The sequence below is a fragment of the Halichoerus grypus genome, chromosome 3 (genome assembly GCF_964656455.1).
Source record: "Halichoerus grypus chromosome 3, mHalGry1.hap1.1, whole genome shotgun sequence".
Lineage (NCBI taxonomy): Eukaryota > Metazoa > Chordata > Mammalia > Carnivora > Phocidae > Halichoerus > Halichoerus grypus.
In genome coordinates this window covers 104,218,519-104,240,170 of record NC_135714.1, presented here as the reverse complement: position 1 = coordinate 104,240,170, position 21,652 = coordinate 104,218,519, and the positions used below count along the sequence as shown (strand labels likewise).

The window sequence follows — 21,652 nt, the reverse complement described above, 5'->3', positions numbered from 1 at the left end:
GCACATTTCTTGACTGGATTTTTGGGTTTTGGGTGTTGAATTTGGTAAGTTCTTTATAGATTTTGGATAGTAGCCCTTGATCTGATATGCCATTTGCAAATATCTTCTCCCATTCCATAGGTTGCCTTTTAGTTTTGTTGATGTTTCCTTTGCTGTGCAAAAGCTTTTTATCTTGGTAAAATCCCAATAGTTTATTTTTGCTTTTGTTTCCCTCGCCTCCTGAGATATGTCTAGTAGAAAGTTGCTGTGGCTGAGATCAAAGAAGTTGCTGCCTTCATTTTGCTCTAGGATTTTGATGGATTCCTTTCTCATATTTAGGGCTTTCATCCATTTTGAATTTATTTTTGTGTGTGGTGTAAGAAAGTGGTCCAGGTTCATTCTTCTGCATGTTGCCATCCAGTTTTCCCAACACCATTTGTTGAAGAGACTGTCTTTTTTCCATTGGACATTCTTTCCTGCTTTGTTGAAGATTAGTTGACCATAGAGTTGAGGGGCCATTTCTGGGCTCTCTATTCTGTTCCACTGATCTATGTGTCTGCTTTTGTGCCAGTGCCATACTGTCTTGGTGATTACAATTTTGTAATACAGCTTGAAGTCTGGAATTGTGACACCTCCAGCCTTGGTTTTCTTTTCAACATTACTTTTGCTATTCAGGGTCTTTTCTGGTTTCATACAAATTTTACGATTGTTTGTTCTAGCTCTGTGAAAAAAGCTGGTGTAATTTTGATAGGGATTGCATTGAACGTGTAGATTGCTTTGGGTAGTTATAGACATTTTAACAACATTTGTTCTTCCAATCCATGAGCATGGAATGCTTTTCCATTTCTTTGTGTCTTCCTCAGTTTCTCTCTTAAGTGTTTTAGTTTTCAGAGTACAGATCTTTTACCTCTTTGTTTAGGTTTATTCCTAGGTATCTTATTGTTTTGGGTGCAATTGTAAGCAGGATCAATTTCTTGATTTCGCTTTCTGTTGCTTCATTATTGGTGTATAGAAATGCAACAGACTTCTGTGCATTGATTTTATATTCTGCACCTTTGCTGAATTCAGTTCTAGCAATTTTTTAGTGCAATCTTTCCGGTCGGGTTTTCTACCTAGAGTATAAAGTCGTCTGTGAAGAGTGAAAATTTGACTTCTTCCTTGCCAATTTGCATGTCTTCTTTCTTTTTGTTGTCTGATTGCTGAGGCTAGGACTTCCAATACTATGTTGAACAACAGTGGTGAGAGTCCACATACCTGTCGTGTTCCTGACCTTAAGGGAAAAGCTCTCAGTTTTTCCCCATTGAGGATGATATTAGCTGTGGATCTTTCATATATGGCCTTTACAATGTTGAGGTATGTTCCCTCTATCCCTACACTATGGAGGATTTATATCAAGAAAGGATGCTCTATTGGGGCACCTGGGTGGCTCAGTGGGTTAAGCGTCTGCCTTTGTCTCAGGTCATGATCCCAGGGTCCTGGGATCGAGCCCACATCGGGCTCCCTGCTCAGCAGGGAGTCTGCTTCTCCCTCTGCCTCTGCTGCTCCCCCTACTTGTGCTCTCCTGCTCTCTCTCTGTCAAATAAACAAATAAAATCTTAAAAAAGAAAGATGCTGTATTTTGTTAAATGCTTTTTCTGCATCTATTGAGAGGATCATATTGTTCTTATCCTTTCTTTTGTTAATGTGGTGAATCACATTGATGGACTTGTGGATGTTGAACCACCCCTGCAGCCCAGGAATAAAACCCATTTGGTTGTGGTGAATAATCCTTTTAATGTACTGTTGGATCTGATTGACTAGTATCTTGTTGAGAATTTCTGCATCCATGTTCATCAAGGATATTGGTCTGTAATTCTATTTAGTGGGGTCTTTGGTTTTGGGATCAAGGTAATGCTGGCCTCATAGAAAGAGTTTGGAAGTTTTCATTCCATTTCTATTTCTTGGAACAATTTCAGAAGAATAAGTATTAATTCTTATTTAAATGTTTGGTAGAATTCACCTGGGAAGCCATCCAGCCCTGGACTCTTGTTTGTTGGAAGATTTTGGATTACTGATTCAATTTCTTTCCTGGTTATGGGTCTCTTCACGTTTTCTATTTCTTCCTGTTTCAGTTTTGGTAGTTTTTATGTTTCTAGGAATTTATCCATTTCTTCCAGATTGCCTAATTTGTTGGCATATAACTGCTCATAATGATTTCTTATAATTATATTTCTTTGGTGTTGGTTGTGATCTCTCCTCTTTTAATCATGTTTTTATTTATTTGGGTCCTTTCTCTCTCTCTCTCTTTGATAAGTCTGGCTAGGTGTTTATCAATCTTCTTAATTCTTTCAAAGAAACAGCTCCTAGTTTCATTGATCTGTTCTACTGTTTTTGTTTTTTTTTATATCATTGATTTCTGCTCTAATCATTATTATTTCCCTTCTCCTGCTGGATTTAGGCTCTATTTGCTTTTCTTTTTCCACCTCCTTTAGGTGTAAGGTTAGGTTGTGTATTTGAGACTTTTCTTCCTTCTATAGGAAGGCCTATATTGCAATATACTTCCCTCTTAGGACTACCTTTGCTGCATCCCGAAGGTTTTCGACTGTCACGTTTTCATTTTCATTTGCTTCCTTTTTTTTTTTAATTCTTTAATTTACTGGTTGACCCATTCATTCTTTGGTAGGATGTTTTTTAACCTCCATGTATTTGTGGTTCTTCCAAATTTTTTCTTGTGATTGACTTCAAGTTTCATAGCATTGTGGTCTGAAAATATGCATGGTATGATCTCAGTCTTTTTTTTACCAGGTGAGGCATGATTTGTGACCTAGTATGTGATCTATTCTGGAGAATGTTCCATGTGCACTTGAAAAGAATATGTATTCCGCCGCTTTAGGATGAAATGCTCTGAATATATCTTTTAAGTCCATCTGGTCCAGTGTGTCATCCAAAGTCTTTGTTTTCTTGATCTTCTGCTTAGATGATCTGTCTATTGCTGTGAGTGTGGTGTTAAAGTCCCCTACTATTATTATATTATTATCAATGAGTTTAAGTTTGTTATTGATTTATATATTTGGCTGCTCCCAGGTTAGGGGCATAAATATTTATAATTGTTAGATCTTCTTGTTGGATAGGTACTTTTATTATGCTATAGTGTCATCCTTCATCTCTTATTACAGTCTTTGGTTTAAAATCTAGTTTTTCTGATGTAAGTATGGTTACTCCAGGTTTCTTTTGATGTCCATTAGCATGATAAATTTTTCTCCACCCCCTCACTTTCAATCTGGAGCTGTTTTTGTATCTAAAATGAGTCTCTTGTAAGCAACATATCGATGGGTCTTGTTTTTTTTAATCCATTCTGATACCCTGTGTCTTTTGATTGGAGCATTTAGTCCATTTATACTGAGTAATTACTGAAAGATATGAATTCAGTGCTATTGTATTGTCTGTAAAGTTGTTGTTCCTGTAGATTTTCTCTGTTCTTTTCTAGTCTTTGTTACTTTTGGTTTCTCTTTCCTGCTCAAAAGGTCCCCTTTAATATTTCTTGCAGAGCTGGTTTAGTGTTCATGAACTCCTTTAGTTGTTGTTTGTCTTGGAAACTCCTCATTTCTCCTTCTATCCTGGATGATGGCCTTGCTGGTAAAGTATTCTTGGCTGCATATTTTTCCCATTTAGCACGCTGAATATATCATGCCAGTCCTTTCTGGCCTGCCAGGTCTCTGTGGACAGGTCTATTGCCAGCCTTATGTTTCTACCATTGTACGGTAAGGACCTTTTTTCCCTAGCTGCTTTCAGAATTCTCTATCTTTGTATTTTGCAAGTTTCACTATGATATGTCATGGTGTTGACCTCTTTTTGTTGATTTTGAGGGGAGTTCTCTGTACCTCTTGGACTTGAATGCCTGTTTTCCCCCTTGACTAGGGAAGTTCTCAGCTATAATTTCTTCAAATAAGCTTTCTGCTCCTTTTCCCCACTCTTCTTCTTCTGTGACTCCTATGATATGGATATTATTTTTTTTTATGGAATCACTGAGTTCCCTGAGTCTACCTTTGTGATCTAATAGTTTTCTTTCCCTCTTCTGTTCAGCTTCATTATTTTCCATAATTTTATCCTCTATATCACCTATTCTCGCCTCTGCCTCTTTAATCCTCATTGTGATTATACTGTCTATTTTTCATCTTAGTTATAGCATTTTTTATTTCAGCCTGACTAGTTTTTAGGTCTTTTATCTCTGCAGCAAGGGTTTCTCTGGTGTCTTCTATGCTTCTTTCAAGCCCAGCTAGTAGTCTTATGACTTTTGATCTAAATTCTTATTCAGATATATTGCTTATATCTGCTTTGAGCAAGTCCCTAGCTATGATATCTTCCTGATTTTTCTTTTGGGGAGAGTTCCTCTATCTTTGTCATTTTGGCTAAGTTTCTACCTTTTGCATGTTATGAGAGCTTGTTATGTTTCCTGCACCTTAGAGTAATGCTATATTAAAAAGAGGCCCTACACTGTCTAGGGCCTGGCACTTCAGGAAGTGTTTCTGGTGTATGCTGTGTGCACTCTGCTATTGGGTTTTGGCTGCTCTTTCCCACTGGTCTGTCCTCTGCAGAGTTCCTCCTTGCCTATAGTGGAGAGTGGACCTTTATCTAGGTGTGCTTTGATCTGTTTGTTGAAAAAAAGCATGGAAAAAAAAGAAAGACAAAAAAAGGGGGGGGGGAAAGGCTGATAGAGAGAGAGAGCATGAGAAAAGGAGAAAGAACAACAAAAAAACCCAAGCAACCAAACAACAACAACAACAACAAGACTGTAAGCCTGATTCCAAGGAAAAAATAAAAAGAAAGAAAAAGAAAAAAAGTCTGATCAAAAAAAAAAGAGAGAGAGAGAGAAGGAAATGAAAAAAACAAACAAAAAACTATAAATGTGATTCCAAAGGAAAACAAAACAAAACAAAACAACAGCCTAGTCCTATTTGCACCAGAACTGAAGGGGACGCTGTGAGGCACTGTATGATCGGTAGACTTGGGGCATGCGAGGTGCCCTCTGTGTTGCTCTTCTGGGGGAGAAGCACCCTGTGCTGGCTCAGAGTCAATCCTGCCCAGATGAAAAACCACTTGCCAAGCACAGGGGGACAGGGTTTGGTGTAAGCGGCTCCCACCTCTACTTGGGGCTGCTGTGTTGCTGAGGTCCAATCGTGTGGGTAGCAAGGGCAACATGGTGCCACCCCACTCTCTCATCCATCGACAGGGGAAATCTCACACCGCCTCCTGTTCAGAAGCCCTCATCGAAAAGTAAAGGCCTTCAGCGTGCCTGGCGCCACAGCTCTGCTGCGTTTTATCTTTGGTGTGGCTGGGATTAAAAATTCCAAATCTTAAAGGAGCCGGCACCTAGGCCTCCTCTGGGTTAGAGTCTTGCTGGTCTCTGACTAGTGCCCTTTCTCCCACAAAAAGAGTCCCACGCCTGCATGGTGGATGGATTCTATGCTGTGGCACCATGAAAAGCAGTGATTGGGTCATCCACCCTCTGCACACACCTTTGTCCCCTGCCAATGAAAGGCCATTTGTTGGCGCCTGCATGGTCTTGTGTCCTTTGGGAGGCAATATATCCTCTTCCAAATGTATTCCACCAATAGGAATGATCTCTCTCCCAGCGCAACCCAGAAGATCCCTGCACCACTTTGTGCGTGCTCTGAACCAGAGCCCTCCTCTCCAGAAGCACAGGCTACAGCTCTGCTCCGGTGGAAGTCACACACTTCCAAAACTCGAGTTTTGCAAAAACCTGCGACACTCGGTTCCCATTTCCCCAGTCTGTGGTCCGAGAGGCTTTCATCTTGTGCGAACCCAACGCCACACACTCTCACCCCCGGCCCCCTCTCTCCCTTTTTTCCCTGGAGAAAAGGGTTCCTTCCCTCCACGTCTCTGAAGCCTTTGTCTCCCCCAATTCACTTCCACGGCACCTTGCACCTGCCACGCTGTCTCCCTCCAAACACAGAGAATCTACTTCCAATCCTCAGATGGATTTCCTGTATGTTCCAAATGATCTGACCTCAATACAGCTGTGTTCGAGGGGTGAGGAAAACCCAGGTTCCCCCTACTTCTCCATTTTAACTCCGCCCCCAAGGATTTTTTTTTTAAAGATTATTTATTTTAGAGATAGAGAGCGAGCGCAGGGGGGTTGGAGCCAGAGAGAGAGGGACAAGGGGACTCCGTGATGAGCACAGAGCCTGAAATGGGGCTGGATCCCATGACCCTGAGATCATGACCACAGATGAAATCAAGAGTTCGGGGCTTAACCCACTGAGCCACCCAGGCGACCCCATGATTTAATTTTTTTTTTTTTTTTTTTCAGGACAAAAGTGTTTATTGTGCCTGTGGAAATAGCCACTTGATAAATAATTTTATAGACTCATCTTGTACATCTTTCATTTCCTCTTTTTATACACCTTGATTTTTTTTTACATGTCATAGAGCTGACCTGATTCTATAAAAAACAAATAGAACATGCCAAAGAATAAAGTAACAGATCTTAAGGTAGTTACCTTATTATTTATCTCATATCACTGTATAATCGGTGAGTTAACTCAGAAGGATCTACATGTTTGGATAATAATTGCAATTTTTTTGTTCCTGTTCCTACTTTAGCATTTAGCAGACTCCTTCATGGACATTATTCCATTTGATCCTCAAAAGCATTGTAGGATATAAGAGATTTTCTATCTCTGTTTTAAAGATTAAATTCAGGGAGTTTAAGTGATGTGCACAGGTTATGAAGAAAAGTAAAGTTTTGGCTAAAATTCATTTCATGAAAGATCTTTTTCCATGATTTAATTTTTAAAGGTATTAATCATCTTCTATGAAAACATTCAATAACAGGTTAGGCATCTGTTATAAAAATAAGCTATCAAAAGAAGAAAAGACTCAAAAATAACTACAGAGTGAAACCAATTACTGTGACTTTATTACAATAGTTACAAACAATATTTTAGTGGTAATCATATCACAATTACTTGAACTATATACAAATAGGTATTTTTACAAGACTACATTTTCAAAAAAGAAAAAGCAATTAATGACCAAAAAAAAAAAAAAATCACATTATCAACAAGATTTTTTCTAAAAGTTATGGCCAATAGCAAAAATTCACAGTTACTCTGAAAATATTTTAAAGATGCAGGAATCATATTGCACATAATACAATTATAAACCCTACTGAGCAGATTTATATATTTTAATCTAGTTTTTCACAAAATTTACATTATCATGCAATACTTCATTGTATACAGAATGGTGGAACTAGAATAAACAGGTTAACTTACAAACTTTCAATATAATGGCCACAAAATTAGAGTTATTTTAAGTTATACTGAAAATAATTTTACTATACAAAAAGAAAAAAAAAACACTCCAGTGTAATAAAACTTAATGGACACAATCATAATTTGTTCACAGATCAAGTTACTTTTTTAGTGTTCTTCTTTGTCTTTTCCTTTCTTTTCCTTTTCATCCTGTAGTGCAGTACCGAGTTTTTTTATAAGTACTGACAGAACCTTGTCAAGTGGGTCCATGACTCCTCTTTGAAGCCATTTAGGAATAGTAGTCCTGGCATGATGGAAGCCCAGTTTTTGAAGAATGTAATCAACACCCACTGGATCAATCTTTCTTCCAGTCCAAGATATTAATCTAAAATTATAAATAATAGGTATTAAGGAATACAGTGCCATAACTCAGTTCTGAAGGTAGGTTCAAGAACATCACTAAGCCTCCATAATATGCTCAAGACAGACTATTCTCAATAGAATAATCTAAGCTACAATTCCTGGGTTTACTATAACAGCATTTAAAAAATGTGATTATAATTATCTTTGAGAGCCTACACATTGCAGTGGAGTTAAGTGAATTTCATTCTGATTATTTTATTTTAGGTCTGTTAAGTTACAGGGTCATCCTGACATTTAAAAAACATCTGGTTCATTCTAAAAGACATTAACTTGATGGCAGGAATCCTTTTACAATGTGTACATGTATCAAATTATGACACCGTCCACTTAAAATATCTTACATGTTTTATCAATTATACTTCAATAAAGCTGAGAAAAAAAAATAAGAATTCAACATAAATGTGACATAATGTGGGGTAAAAAAGGCTAAGATTTCATGAGTGTTTGCTATGTGCTAAACATGTTTGAAGGAAGAACCATTTTCTTCCTATTCCTGGTATTTCTTTCCATATAGAAGAACGGCTATTAGTGAAACACTCCTGGCCTTTCTCTGCTCCTGTATTAATGACTTAATCTGATTGGCAAGTTAACAGAGGAACTGGGTTGTGTAGTTCAGTACCCTCTTCCCTATCTACTCTTAAGAGCTGCTCATTTTGGTCTTTGCTCCATGCAATAGGTTTCTCTAGGACAGGCCCCTAAATAAGTTAGCCCCAGAATGTTTATGGCTCTCTGTGGCTAGGTGAGTTCACAGGGCTGCCGAATGCAGAACTCAAGGTGTGGGTGGGCACACAACTCTGGTGTTCTGCATGATGAAGACCCTGTAGGTAAGTCCAAACCTGGACTTCGTGGTTAGAAGGCCATTGTTGCCAGACATCCAAACCATATTCTCTGTTATGAGCTTTATCACTATTAAAACTGTCGTTTTGATTTCCAGCTGCCTCTCTCCCACTGTTTCAATTGCTTCTGAACTTGGGTAGGGAAAAGGCGGTATGAAGCACTGATCTGCTAAGACTCAAACAGTTATAAGCATTTTGCATTAATTAACTCATTTAACTATTGTAACAACCCTACAAGGTAGGTAATACTGTTTACCGAATTTTTCTTATGAGGCAACTAAGGCAGAAATAGGTTAGGTCCTTTGGCCAAGATCATTTAGTTCACTATGCCATCTAGACAACCGGACTTAGAGCTAGAGTTCCTCAACATGCTCTCCACCACTACACCACATTAACTAGTCTCCTGATGGTATGTTTAAGAAAAAAAAAAGAAGAAGAAGAAGAATGGCAAATCAAACTTTTTATGCTCATTTGAAATTAAAAGATACTTAATTTCATCACAGATTTACAAATACAAAACAAATTTCTAAGTAGTTTTCTGCATTAGGATCTTTGCAATATTTTAATTTTGTTCTGAGTATTGACACTGTTAATACTTCTCATGAGTATATGTACTGTTAATTAATGCCAAATTTTATTACATACAAATTATTAACACAAAGTTACTACTTTCTTCTTATACAAGAGTCCACTGTATAATGGATATTTGGTTGCTATGGAATTATTTTGTGGCATAAATGTCTGAAATAATAACCTTATCTAAATGAAATCTGTATTGTTCGGCAGAATGTTGTGTCAGAGTACGATGGACTTTTTTTTGATTCTGTTATTCCATGATTCAGACAGTTAAAATCTGATTAACAAAGCAGATGAGAGGAAAAGGGGAAAATGACAGGAAGGTTGTGAGTGCTAACCATAAGCAAGGACAAACAATGCAAGTACCACTAGTTACAGCAGCCATTATAAATGTAATTAAGACTAGAAAATACTTTTGAAATTTTAATATGAAAATAAGTTGATATAATTGGGATCATGATTGTAGTAGAACATGTCTCTGTAAATGAACCTGAATCTGACAGCATTAAATTCAACATTTCAGGGATGGTTCTATATTGCTTAGCATGCAGCCAGATGACCCTGTGACATCGTAGGTTCTATTACACACTGCCGGGACATGTGTGAGAAACTGTATTAATTCCTTAATGATGATGTACGGCCGTTACCGTATCTTCCCAAACTGAGAAACAAAAAGTTTACTGCAGGTCCCTCAAACACCTGAAAAGAATGTCCTGGTAAAAAGATGGTAAAGAAATTACAGCAACGGTGGAGGTGGAGTCATTCTCACGTTCTAGTGACTGACTGAGAGGATGTCACTCAGTGGAGAGTGCTGAGCTAGTTCCGGTGTTTGTGCTTCTCCTGCCTTGTGCTAGAAGCACTTAAAAAAAAGCAGAAAGGAGCAGAAGAGACAGCCAGAAGTTAGAGATGTTATAAGTAGCCACCTCCTAAAAACTGTTTTTGGTAAACCATACTTAACTTGCTACATTATTTATGACCTTTTCCTCATGATAATCCCGTAGGGTACAGGTAAATACATACACCCACTACTTACCTGAGAGTGGGTTCTAGATGCCATGTGTTGCACATAAAATCTCTCCAGTCCACAGTAGTGTAAGTGATGCTGTCCTCTCTGTCTTTGTCAGAGGAGTTGTCATCATGTATAATAATTGGACTTTTCTGTCCTGGTCGAGTAGATAAAACCCGAGGTGGAAAAATGGCTATAATGAAAATGATAGATTAATATTACAAATATATATCTTATAAATTTATTTTAAATCATCATATGAACAGTATAATAGGCTCCATTTATCATTTTACTTCTGAACTGGCAAAAGTCTCATTTAATTCCCTTTCTGAAAAACTAGTATTTTAAAATAAGCCATAAATAACTGCCAGTTACTGGTATTTCTTAGAGAAAGACAATGTCAAAGTTAACATGTCATTTTTTTTTGAGGAATAGCATATATTTTACATGTATTTGTGTGCTTAAAACTAATGGTAAAGAATGCCGAGATTTATTTGATAGCAAGCATAGGGCACTGAAATTGAGGTTTCCTGAAGAATGGCTGCAGGTGGACATTTTTTAACAGCCTGAACATTAAGATGTTCAGGCTGTTAAAGCTGACAGCTGAACATTAACATCCTAAAACTATGGAGTGGTACACTTTAAATGAGTGAACTGTAAAGTGTACCACTCCATAGTTTTAGGATGTTAATGTCCCTCTATATATTTGAACACTGGTACTAACTTAGGAGCTTTTTATGTAAGCAGTCTTTCACTTTTTATAGTGAATACTCAAATGTTTTCTGAAGGACAAATTCTTTTTAAATTGGTGATCATAATATATATAAAATTAAAATCAAATCTGAGACAAAGGTAGTTTTCATTTGGCAAACTTTAGTATATATAGCATTTCTCTTAGAGCATAGGTTTTCAAGACACAAATTGGGCATAAAATAACTAATAAATTAGGTAATATGATAGTCATTATGTAACTCTGGTTTTAACTTTATTGTGAATTAGCAGTAGGGATAACATGTTGATTGCGAATGAGCCTAGGAATAAAACTGTCCTTAGGTTCACACTACATAAGAATACAGATGCCTTCAGTTACTGCCTCCTCACAGTTGCTCTGCTTTTATTACTGGTAGTCGTTACAGTGCTACAATTTATCTTGATGTTCTAGAAGTATGTTGATTCTGGTCTAGTCTTACATGCTGTTAAAGATTATTCTCAGGCAAGTTTATGCTTATTTTGGTCAAAACTAATTGCTTTTAGTTCTTAATTACAAAATATAGCTATTTTAAATATTTTTATTTATAATTGAAATCCCCAAAAATAATACCACTTGGTATTGTAAGTCTGATAATCAAGTCCCCATTTCCTTTTTCCCATTGAAAGAATGTTATATAAGTTTGCTTTTCTACTTTTAAAGATAATTTATATATATTAAATTAATTTCATGTGTAAAACACAGTGATTTAGCAATTATATACATTTTGAAATGCTTGCCACGAGAAGTGTATTACAATATTACTGACTATATTCCTTATGCTGTACTTTTCATCCCCATGACTTATCTTATAACTAGAAGTTTGTAGCTCTTAATCCCCTTTATCCATTTCACCTATCTTCCCACTCCTCTCCCCTTTGGCAATCACCAGTTTGTTCTCATTGAGTCTGTTTCTCTCTTTTTTGTTGTTGTGCAACAGTTTGTATTTAAAAAGAAAGTTTTGTTTTGTTTTTTAATATGCACAGTTCATGGCAGACCAAGACCAACACAGTATTTCATAAAATGACAAAGACTTCACATAATAACTGCAAAAAAGAAATCTGGCAGGCTTTTATACAGACATACCTATAGTTACCTAGAAAAGAATTCTGAACTTCACAGGTTTACTTAGAGTCTGTTTTTTTTCCACATTAAGTTTAAATATTAAGGCAGAGAGAAAAACAAGAGGATTACCAGGGACTGGTATATGTTGGTGCTATAAGTCAAGACTGGATCTACTTATATATAATATTTCCTGTTATATGGTTTTAGTCATTTAAGTTTCAACTAATGTCTCACAGATTTCTTCCAGTCATCATTACTGATTTTACTCTCACTGGACTTTTGGCACATCTAGACTGAACAGTAATGGAGCAGCAATTCAATCTATGCTACGCTACTTTTGCATTGTTTTTTGGTATCTAAAACTTCACTTAAACATTCATCATGAGGCCATCTTGAAATACCTGCTAGACAAATTTTGTATTTTTGCTCATTAGAAAAATGAAGTATTATAGGGCGACCTAAACAAATAGCATGTATTCCAAGCAATTAAAAAAAATCACACCTGTCATTTTACTACTATATATTTATATATTTGTGCAATAAATACTTATTGGGTAAATAAAGACCGTATATTTGGACACCATTCCATATCATTATATTTCTGACTACCTCATCTTTTAAACAGCTACAGAGTATTCCATTCCATTATATGGGCACCATAATATATTCAACCAGTTCTTTTTTTTTTTTTTTTAAGATTTTATTTATTTATTTGACAGAGACACAGCAAGAGAGGGAACACAAGCAGGGGGAGTGAGAGAGGGAGAAGCAGGCTTTCCGCGGAGCAGGGAGCCCGATGCGGGGCTCGATCCCAGGACCCTGGGATCATGACCCAAGCTGAAGGCAGACGCTTAACAACTGAGCCACCCAGGCGCCCTATTCAACCAGTTCTATATGGATATTAAGGTCACCATATGTTTCTTATTGGACAAACATGTAAATTTCCAGGGGCTAAACCAATGTTAGCTAGCTCATAAAAACAAAACACCACCATTGAAGTCTAATTTATTTATGAAAAGATAGGTTTTCTGCATTCTAAACAGATTTATCTACTCATTTAATTCAGTTTTCCTAACAATGTATATAATTCATGCTATTTCATTATGTAGTTGTTTCTTTAGCCATTTCACTTTGACTAGCAGTATTTCCTCAAAGAGATTTTCTTTCTCTTCCTCCTTTGTGAGATTCTCCTACAAGGCCTGATAATGTATATGGAGACATTTTGTAAAGTATAAAACACCATTCAGTGTGAGGTATGTTTAGAAAGAATGTCATGGACATAGCAGATACTCAGAAAGTCTGTCACACAGTTTTACTAATATATTATTTATATTTATTTCATTGATTGATATTTACAACTCAAAGGAAGGAGACGCATTCCACTCATTTTATCATTAGACCATAAAAATCCATATGAATGGCACTGACAACTTCCTTTCCTGAAATTGGAAAGGAAAAAAAAAAAATATGCTACCCACCTTTTTCTTTTTCTTTAAGATAAGCCGACACTAAATCATGAAGAAACATGATGAGCTCAGCATCCATAGTCACACAAATGTGGTCAGTGAACTCTGTCACCACACTACATTCTACCTTCGGCTTCAGGCTGGCATCTGCAATGGCAAAGTTCTATATTAGAAGATTTAATGAGATAAGTCCCATTCTCTTCCTGTTAATAAGAGATTTACATGGGTTCATGTAAATGAATCCATTTGAATGCAACTATAGAGAACTGAGTAGTTTCTGTATGTGATTTACAAATGATGACAGTTTACTGAGCACTTTCCAAGTACACGCCATTTATTCCTCATAAAAACCCTCTGAATGAAATACATTATTATTGTCCCCCATTTTGCTGAGGAGAAAGAGGCACAAATGGATTAAATTATTTGCCATAGGTCAGATAGCTGGGAAGAGAATTTGACTAAGCAAATAAATTTCATTAGACTATATTACTATTACACAAATAACCTGTGAGAAAATAGTAATTGGAAGTTCCTTTAGAATTTTCTTAGTAACTTTAGAAACTATTTTTCCACATACCCTGTAATGAAGGTTCCTGTGGTTCTTGAACATGAATGGATTTAAATTCAAGCTGCATCCTTGGTAATGCAAAGATAGTCTCTGTTTCATGATTGTAACTAGAACCTCCTCTGAATCCACTCAACAAACTAGAATTCTTCACTGTAGTGCTATTTTCAGTGTTATTAGCATCAACATTACGAAGTAGGTTTAGCTCTACATGGACAATAATAAAGACAAGAAGAATCAAATTAAACCAACAGGCATTGATAAGCCTATAGCTTTCATGACACTATCATACACAGAATTTTTATCATTTTATTTTTATTTTTTTAAAGATTTTATTTATTTGAGAGAGAGAATGAGAGAGAGAGAGAGAGAGCACAAGAGGGGGGAGCGGGAGAGGGAGAAGCAGACTTCCCGCTGAGCAGGGAGCCTGATGTGGGACTTGATCCCAGGACTCCAGGATCATGACCTGAGCCAAAGGCAGTCATTTAACCAACTGAGCCACCCAGGTGCCCAGACTTTTTATCATTTTAAAAGCTGGAAAATAATGACTCACATTTTTAAAAACAGAGCCATATAAAGCTTTGGTCTTGAGAGTAGTTACCTATATATATATTTATCTACTTAAATATATTTATATATAGTGATACATTTACATATATATGTAGTGTTTTACTTATATATATAGATAGTGATGTATATCACTATTCTCAAGACCGAAGCTTTATAACATGATTTTGGATAAATCTAATACATTATGTTTCTGTTTCTCAAAGTTTAAAATATTATTTTTAACTAAATTCATGTCTAAATTTAAAGAGTTTCATTAACCTCAGAGTTCTCCATAGATAGAATACTTTACTCTTATATAGAATTTGCAATTAAATACGTTCCTGACCTTGAAATAAGGTAGAAGTCCTGATTTTCCCCAACATAAGTGCTATGGTTTTCTTATAAAAATTAGCAGTTTTTAGGTAGCAGTGCGGTTTGCTAATAGCCCCTCCATGGTATCCCAGCCAAAAAGAACCCCCTCCTCTAAAATCTCTTTTTGGAAGGTAGAATAGTCAGTACAGAATAGCCAATACATGCATAATCTTCTAATTTACTTCCTTATCCTCCTTTGTTCTCAGAACATTTTTAATAGTCTCTAATCCCTGGTGCAGCCTATTCCATGGTAACTATTTTCAGTGGGGCCCAAGTCATCTTTCCCATTTTGAAAGGTGGTTATTTTTAAGTAAAACATTCAAGTCTTAGCAGGTCTCAGTGTAGTCACCTTTCCAATACAGATGACATGATTGGTAAAATCAGTACTATAAACTTAAAACAAAAAACAGCCACAAAATAAGAATTTTCCTGGCTACATTATTACAAGACTGGTGATTCTAACCAAATGGAAAAATTCATCAAAAGCACTCTTTTAAAACTTATTTCATAGGAATAGTATTTACTTTCATTTTATTCCAACCACCCCAAACCTTAAAGTTTGTGGCATTCTATTACTTAGTTGTGTAGTAACTTTACCAAACTTCTGATGTTTAGCATCACTACAAAGATATTTTTCTAACTATAATAAACTTCATTTATTTAAACCAACTTTATTTTGAATGTTTTCAGTTACATCTAAAATAATTTTTAGTCTATGAGATGTTACACTACCAGGATGGTGAATCAGGTACTAATATTGTTATTTATGAGTAAAATGAAACTAGTTTATTTTTACTTATTTTTAGTTTTTTAAAAGATTTTTTATTTACTTATTTGTCAGAGAGAGAGGGAGAATGAGAGCGCACAAGCAGGGGGAGCGGCAGGCAGAGGGAGAGGGAGAAGCAGGCTTCCCGCTGAACAAGGAGCCCGATGCGGGACTCGATCCCAGGACCCTAGGATCATGACTTGAGCTGAAGGCAGATGCCCAACTGACTGAGCCACCCAGGCGTCCCAATGAAACTAGTTTAATTAAAGAAATGAAAATTCTCCCTCCACTCAAATTCTAAACCCAGGCAACGGAGCCCCAAATACAGGAAAATCTCTCCAAAGAAATAAACTTTTAACCTTCATTCCTTGTGGCTGTAACATAGTTGAACCATTCTTTTACACTTGCTACTCCATGGGGTGGATTTTCATGGCGACGCCTTGTTATTTTGGTTATTGTTGCCATAGGACTTTCCAAAGCACCACATGGTTTGGTAACCATGGTATTATGGCCCAGATGAAAATCCAACGTTTGTACAATATATGTAGAATGATCACTAGAGCCTAGAAGGAAAAAAAAAAGTTTCTTGATGTTAACAAACTATATTTAGATGCAAGAAGATAGTTGTGGCTCTAGAGCAATAGATTTAGTTAACTCATACATAGATAAGGATATAAAAAAGTGAGAAGTCAGAAAAAAATCATAGTTTTTCTTTCTTTTAGTTATAACTGGATTTATCCCTGGTGATGAGCATCATCATTTTTTTCAAGATAATGAGCATCAACCATTTTTTCCCTTCATCATAAGAAATTACAGCTTAGGAAATTATAACTAAAAGGAAGGAGGTTTATCACTGTAAATAGAGGTAAAAGCACAACCTTACCGATGAAAGTTTTATAATTTAGTCTTGATTATTTCCTTAAACTACCACCATGTGTCTTTTATGTTTTTATAATATTTATAATAACTATTATTATGACTGGCCAGCCACAGCAGCAGAAACTTTAATTGCCTAAGAAACAGAGTAAGATGGTGGCAAGTTCAGAAGTAAGTCCTTTAACATGCTCCAGACTTTATAGATATTGACTCACTGGCGATGAACTCCTTGACATGTCAAGTACATGAGAACAAATGGAGTTGGACTTCAGAAATATAACAAAGAAATAAGTCAATCAGAGAAAGACATGTATCATATGACCTCACTGATATGAGGAATTCTTAATCTCAGGAAACAAACTGGGAATTGCTGGAGTGGGGGGTGGGGTGGGAGGGATGGGGTGGCTGGGTGATAGACATTGGGGAGGGTATGTGCTATGGTGAGTGCTGTGAATTGTATAAGACTGTTGAATCACAGATCTGTACCTCTGAAACAAATAATGCAATATATGTTAAGAAAAAAAAAAGAAGAAGATAGTAGGAGGGGAAGAATGAAGGGGGGGAAATCGGAGGGGGAGATGAACCATGAGAGACAATGGACTCTGAAAAACAAACTGAGGGTTCTAGAGGGGAGGGGGTTGGGGGGGATGGGTTAGCCTGGTGATGGGTATTAAAGAGGGCACATTCTGCATGGAGCACTGGGTGTTAGGCACAAACAATGAATCATGGAACACTACATCAAAAACTAATGATGTAATGTATGGTGATTAACATTAACAATTAAAAAGTAAAAAAAAGAAATATAACAAAAACATATAGAAGATATGAGAAAGGAAAATTACTCTGTCATTTATAATCATATCAGAAGATAAGAAAAGGTAAAAGTTACAAATGTGTCAGTTTACCATCTTCCCAGATTTTCTGAGCTTCGGTCCAAAAAGCAATATTTGGTTCTTCTAAGTGAAAAAGGGCCCAGGATTTTGAACGGAAATTTGGACCATGAAAACAAGCTAGTGTCATATGATTTCCATGTAAGCTCATTGATCCTCCGAACTGCATTCCATTTTCTGGTAATGGAATCTGAAATAAGGATATGTGGCATCCTGATACCACCTTCAATACTCCAGGCCAATGTCGATGATGAGCTGCATCGAGCACTGCAAGAAAACCAAAACCACTTATCCTGAAGTGCTTCACAAACACCCTGAATGGCAGGTAGGAAGGCAGGAGGCGGCTATTTTCTATAGCTGAAGTGATGCAGATAAGGGATGAAAACAATCCAATACCTGGTTAACATTAAGCAGAAGCTAATAAAAATATAGTCTGGGAAAAGATGCTGCGTAAGGATGGATAGAATTAATGAAAGTAGTAACTTGCTAATGATAATTACAGCTAACACTTCTGTAATGATTCATGATTTACAAAGTGCTTGCATAAACTTTTATACAATTCTCACAATAACTCTGTAAATTAGGGACTTGATCTAGATTCAAGTGAAGCAGAAGAGGGGTTCAGTGAATCAGTGACAAGATCTAGAAATCATATGGACGCTTATACCCTTGCTACTCAAAAGTGAGGTCTGAGGACCAACAGCATCAGCAACACCTGGCAGCTTGTTAGATAGAAATAGAAGCTCTTAAGTCCACCCTATACCTACTGTATCAGAATCTGCATTTTATGAGATTTCCAAGTGTTTCAGATACACATTAAAGTTTGAGAAGCACTAATAAGATGTACAATTCGTATTTATATTTCTCACTTATCCCAATAATGTCCTTTTTGGCTGTTTTCCACAACTCTCATTCCAGATCCAAACAAGGATCACACGTTATATTTAGTTATCATGTCTCTTTAGTTTCCTTTAATCTAAAACAGTTCCTTAAGCCTGGTTTGTTTTTCAAGATAAGGACTTCTTTTAAGAATCTAGGCTAGGAGTTTTGGGGCACATCTAATTTGTATATACCTGACACCAATTCTAGTTTAAAGGAAATATAGGGACTAGAGGAACAAAGATAAATGAAACCACAAGCAAACAACTGAAAAAAAAATTTAGAAGTTCGGACATTCTGCAGGACAATAGGCTAAGTCTCTTCAATGAGTCAGGTCATTAAAAATAATAAGGACTATGCTGAATTAAAAGAGAGTAAAGGAACATAACCAGATTTAACTTGTGATCTTGAATCTGATATATTGGTTTGGACAAACCAGTTGTAAGAATAATTTTAAGGTCAATTATAGAATGTGGTCAGAAGGCCAGAGGAGATAAATACTTAGCAAAATGGGAAACTGGATACTGTTCACTAGAAAAGGTTACAAAACAGTATGAACAATAATATTTTGGTAAAAAGTACATGTGTTATATAGGTTTATAGAAAATTATCTGAAAGTACATACTCTAAATTGTTCAGAGTGATGATTTCTGGGTGGAACGTGATGTTTCTGTTTTTGCTTATATGTACTTTCTAGGCTTTTCCAATGCATATGTACTGCTTCTGTGATTATAAAGAGTTATTTAAAATGATCCTGATTCTGACTACTTTTCACCACTTTACCTCTCTCTGGTTAAAGCTGCCATCACTTGCTGCCTGGACTCTTCCGATGGCCTCCTTACTATAACTATGTTTGCAACAACAGTAATGGTTATTACTGCAGCGGTCTCTACTTCCACTCTTCACCACCTGTAGTCTATTCTTCATACAGCAGCCAGAGTGATTCTTCAAAAAGGAGTATTTTAAGAAAAAGTAAATCAAATATGAAATCTGTTCAGAACTCTCCAATAGCTAGCCATCATATTCAAAATCTTATCTTTGGCCATTCATGTCCGACACTTTCCTGCTTGTTCACTCTGTTTCACCAAAGTAGCCACCTTAATGATCCTCAAATAGACAGTTTCTTCTACCGTAGGAGCTTTGCACTTGTCAATAGGCCCCTATGTCCAGAACTCTCTTCCCCAGTGGAGATCTTTCTAGCCTAGAACTTTAAAAGGCTTCTGTGACCAATCTTTCTAAACTAGCTGGCCTCACACACTATTCTTTATCTCCTTCTCCTGCTTTTCAGTACGTCTTTCTATCTGAAATTATCTGATGTATTTAGTTAGTAAGTTAGTAAATTAATTATGGTCTATCTCTCCCATTAGAACAAAGCTTTATATAGGTAGGAACTTTGTCTACTAGGAGATCTCCTATGCCTAAAATAGTGCTTAAGAATATAGCTGACTTGCTGATTGAATTACTGAGCGAAAATAATAATCTGCCTAATATGACACAGCTAATAAATCCAAAAAACTCCAAAAAAATCCAAAGCTCAGACATTCTGATTCCACAGCCCATGCTCTAAACCAGAACATGGTATTGTCATAATTAGTATTCAAGAGCACGGAGTGGGTATTGGTTATAGGTGCGTTGTGGCAGGAGGAGGAGGTAATATGTGATGACTTCCCAAATGATGGCCTTTAATTCTATTGGTGGGTAGGAAATCAGGTACTTTGCTGAGTGAATAGAATAAAGAGCATATGGATCACTTTGTAAGTATGATACATAGATACTATTTAAATTAAGATTGTAACACAACATTTAGTGAAAGATAAAGCATACATAAAGGTTTAGTTCTGATTCTTACATTGTTCTTGTGAACTTCTCTCTAGGTTATTAGTCATTGTCTTAGGTGGAAGATATGGAACGGGTCCCCAGGTAGACAGAGCTCGTTTGCTGGTGTCAAACTGTTGTGTGAAAAATTCCTGGAGCTTCATTCCTATTTTTATCAGGTCTGGTGTAGTAGATCTTGATATCATTACTTGGAAAATATCCCACTTCAAATCTCCATGGACAAATATTTCACTAAAGCATAAAACAGAGCTATCATATATCTTACAGAAGATGGCTTAAAAAAAAAAAAGAAAAAAAGGAAAATTCCCTTCTCCACCCAGGTTTTTCATTCATATTAGTTGCATAATATAAAATCATTTTGCAAAAAAAAATGAATCATTTGTGTTTTCTCACTGGAGGAGAGAAAACATACTAAAAGCAGTCATACAAAGTGTTCAGAAAGTAACATTTCACTAAATACCTTTTATCAGTCATGCTTGAATCCAGTGTGTTATACAGATTTACTTTCCATTCATCCTGAAGCTTGAGATCAGCATTACTGAAGATACCCATGAGGATACTTGAGCCCATGTAATCAACACGAGCTTCAGTAGAACCCATAGTAATCTGAATTTTGTGACTAGGTTGCTGATTTGGATGTTCAGAAATATGAGCTAAAATAGAAATGATAATTACCTTTCATAGAAATACCTAATGGGGAAAACTTATCAAAATCAATTTTCAAAAATTTGTTTTCAGTTGTAAAATTTCAACATACCAACCATCTCCAAAGCATTGACATCTATGGTCCCTCCAACTACTCCTCCTTTAGAATCCAACTGTGATCTTCCCAGACCTACGGACATGCTTATCTCTCGATCTCGATTACTTCCTACCGACAGACGGCCCTGGCTCTTCAAACCACTAGTTGTCCAACTGGAGAAAAGAAAAAGGGTTGTTAATTCGACATACCACTTTCAATGTCATGAATTAAAACAGGAGTTAGAGGATTTTGAAAATCTGACAAAACAATACATTTCTTATAAAAACTGTGGTAAATGTTTGAATATTGATAATAAAGCTTTCTTCTTAGCAAATTACACTGTTTTCCTTTTAATTTTCTCTTTTTAGAGGACATAGTCCATGTTGTTTTATATTACAATATCTTTAGGATAAAACCATTTTCAAGATAAAGCAATTTATAGCTTTTTTCTACTGTCTCAAACACTTCAGTATTAAAAAGGTTTTAAATTGCTTTATTACAATATAAGAAAAATTACAACGAATGATTAATTTTCCTTGTATCTGAATATCTTACGTTGTATTTCCCATTACATTACTCATATTCATTTGAACGTTTAATTGCTTCAAGTTGATGGCAAACACGACCAATGTTTCCCATGGGGTCCCTTGTTGGCTTGCTGCTTTGTTCGATTTGTTAAAAGGAGTTGATGTTTTTGAAAGTGAATCTAAAAACAGAAACATCAAATGCATATTCACTCACATAGATGCTCAGACAATTAAAAGTTACCATTCTTACCACTACAGCCCCAGAAGTAAAAATATGGTATTCTTAATTAAAACC

General features: G+C 36.2%; 1 protein-coding gene across 7 annotated transcripts in view; it reads right to left on the bottom strand.

Moving 5' to 3' along the window:
- Nucleotides 1–6,876: 6,876 nt before the first annotated feature.
- Nucleotides 6,877–21,652, bottom strand: part of BLTP1 (bridge-like lipid transfer protein family member 1) — a 208,044-nt gene continuing 193,268 nt past the window's right edge. For 6 of the 7 annotated variants that reach the window (XM_078069196.1, XM_036069404.2, XM_078069198.1 and 3 more), the window contains 10 exons: nucleotides 21,386–21,536; nucleotides 20,846–21,003; nucleotides 20,549–20,741; nucleotides 20,102–20,319; nucleotides 17,389–17,640; nucleotides 15,967–16,170; nucleotides 13,933–14,127; nucleotides 13,368–13,502; nucleotides 10,104–10,269; nucleotides 6,877–7,620 (listed from right to left, as the gene is read on the bottom strand). In XM_078069196.1, coding sequence (XP_077925322.1) covers nucleotides 7,404–7,620; nucleotides 10,104–10,269; nucleotides 13,368–13,502; nucleotides 13,933–14,127; nucleotides 15,967–16,170; nucleotides 17,389–17,640; nucleotides 20,102–20,319; nucleotides 20,549–20,741; nucleotides 20,846–21,003; nucleotides 21,386–21,536 — 1,889 coding nt within the window. In that variant the 3' untranslated portion in view covers nucleotides 6,877–7,403. The remainder of the gene's footprint in view (nucleotides 7,621–10,103; nucleotides 10,270–13,367; nucleotides 13,503–13,932; nucleotides 14,128–15,966; nucleotides 16,171–17,388; nucleotides 17,641–20,101; nucleotides 20,320–20,548; nucleotides 20,742–20,845; nucleotides 21,004–21,385; nucleotides 21,537–21,652) is intronic. The other variant, XM_078069201.1, reaches the window with a different exon arrangement.